The sequence below is a fragment of the Otolemur garnettii genome, unplaced genomic scaffold (genome assembly GCF_000181295.1).
Source record: "Otolemur garnettii isolate 467f Iridium unplaced genomic scaffold, OtoGar3 scaffold00104, whole genome shotgun sequence".
In the NCBI taxonomy this organism is placed as follows: domain Eukaryota; kingdom Metazoa; phylum Chordata; class Mammalia; order Primates; family Galagidae; genus Otolemur; species Otolemur garnettii.
The window spans coordinates 3,997,074-3,998,600 of NW_003852499.1; the positions used below are offsets into that span (position 1 = coordinate 3,997,074).

Genomic DNA, 1,527 nt, shown 5'->3' on the forward strand with positions numbered 1-1,527 from the left:
TGAGTAACCAGGTAAAACAAATTCACAAAAAGAAAATGATGGAGTTACTAGGTTAAAACAAAACTAGAAACCTCATCACCCAAATCTGAATTCAGCTAAAGCCCCTTGAGCTAGGGTACTTACATATACTGGTTGTTTCTCTATCTTCAGGCCCAAGGAAATAAGAGGTACACCAATAAACGAACGCATATCTGGCAAGAAAAAGAACAAGAACTATCCTGAAAAGGCTACAGGTGCTGTTTAAGACTCACATATCTGAGGGGTAACGTAATCATTTTGCATAACAGAAATAATAAACGTAGCAGATTCTGAGGAAGCAAATGATCTTACAAGGAGAGCCATTTGTTTTTCAGATAACAAACATGAAAATAAAAATGTCAAACACTGAAATACAGAAAGAATGAGGAAAAGAGATTGAATGGCTGGGCACCTAGTCTACTCCACAATGCTAACTGCACAGCCATGCCCCAGACTGGACTCTAACTGCACCCACTCTAAGGAGGAACACAGGAATAGAGGAGTAATACAGCACAGGTAACTTAGAAAAATACCTGGTTAAAAACATGAATTTTGTATATGGCAAATAAAGTACTAAAAATCTGTGGGAAATTGAAATATTCGATACATGCTGCTAGAACAATTGTTCTGTTATTTGAAAAAATAATTTTTTTTTTGAGACAGAGTCTCGCTTTGTCGCACTAGGTAGAGTGTTGTGGCGTCATAGCTCACAGCAACCTCAAACTCCTGGGCTCAAGTGATCTTCTTGCCTCAGCCTCCTAAGTAGCTGGGACTATAGGCACCTGCCATGAAGTCTGGCTATTTTTAGAGATGGGGTCTCGCTCTTGTTCAGGCTGGTCTCAAACTCCTGAGCTTAGGCAATCCACCTGCCTTGGCCTCCTAGAGTGTTAGGATTATAGGGGTGAACTACCATGCTCGGCCAAAAAAATAAATTTCAAAGACAATGGCTCACTCCTCACTGTAAACTAAAACATGTCCTAAGCAGATTAAAATGTAAAGACAAAAAGAGACTTTTTAAGCATCTAAAAGCAGAGATTATTTACAACAGCATTAAAAAGAATAAAATACTTAGAAATAAACTTAAGATGGCAAAGATTATATGTACAATGAAAACTACAAAATATTGTTGAAAGAAATTAAAGGAGACATAATTAAATGGAAAGGCATCCCTAGTTTATGGATTAGAGGAATAAATATTATTAAGATGTTGCTAAGGTTTGAATGTGTTCCCTCCAAAATTCAAACATCACTAGCAAGATAGTATTGAGATGTGATTCGGCCATGAGGGCTCCTCTCTCAGGAGTGGGATTAAGGCCCTTATAAAGGAAGAATCACAGAGCATTCAGCTAGTTTGCTTTTCTGACTTTCTGCCATATGAGGACATAGATGTGTCCCTTTTGCCCTGCTTTCCACCACATGAGGACATAGAAAGAAGACCCTCAATAGATGCTGGTGCTTTGATCTTGAACTTCCCAGCTTTCAGTGAGAAATAAGTTTCTTTTCTTTATA

At 38.1% G+C, this 1,527-nt stretch overlaps 1 protein-coding gene across 1 annotated transcript in view; it reads right to left on the reverse strand.

Annotated features, from left to right (window-relative positions):
• NDUFA9 (NADH:ubiquinone oxidoreductase subunit A9) overlaps window positions 1–1,527 on the reverse strand; it is a 31,664-nt gene that overhangs the window by 10,965 nt on the left and 19,172 nt on the right. Inside the window, exon 7 of the mRNA XM_003796421.3 lies at window positions 124–191. Within this exon, the coding sequence (XP_003796469.1) occupies window positions 124–191 (68 nt within the window). The remainder of the gene's footprint in view (window positions 1–123; window positions 192–1,527) is intronic.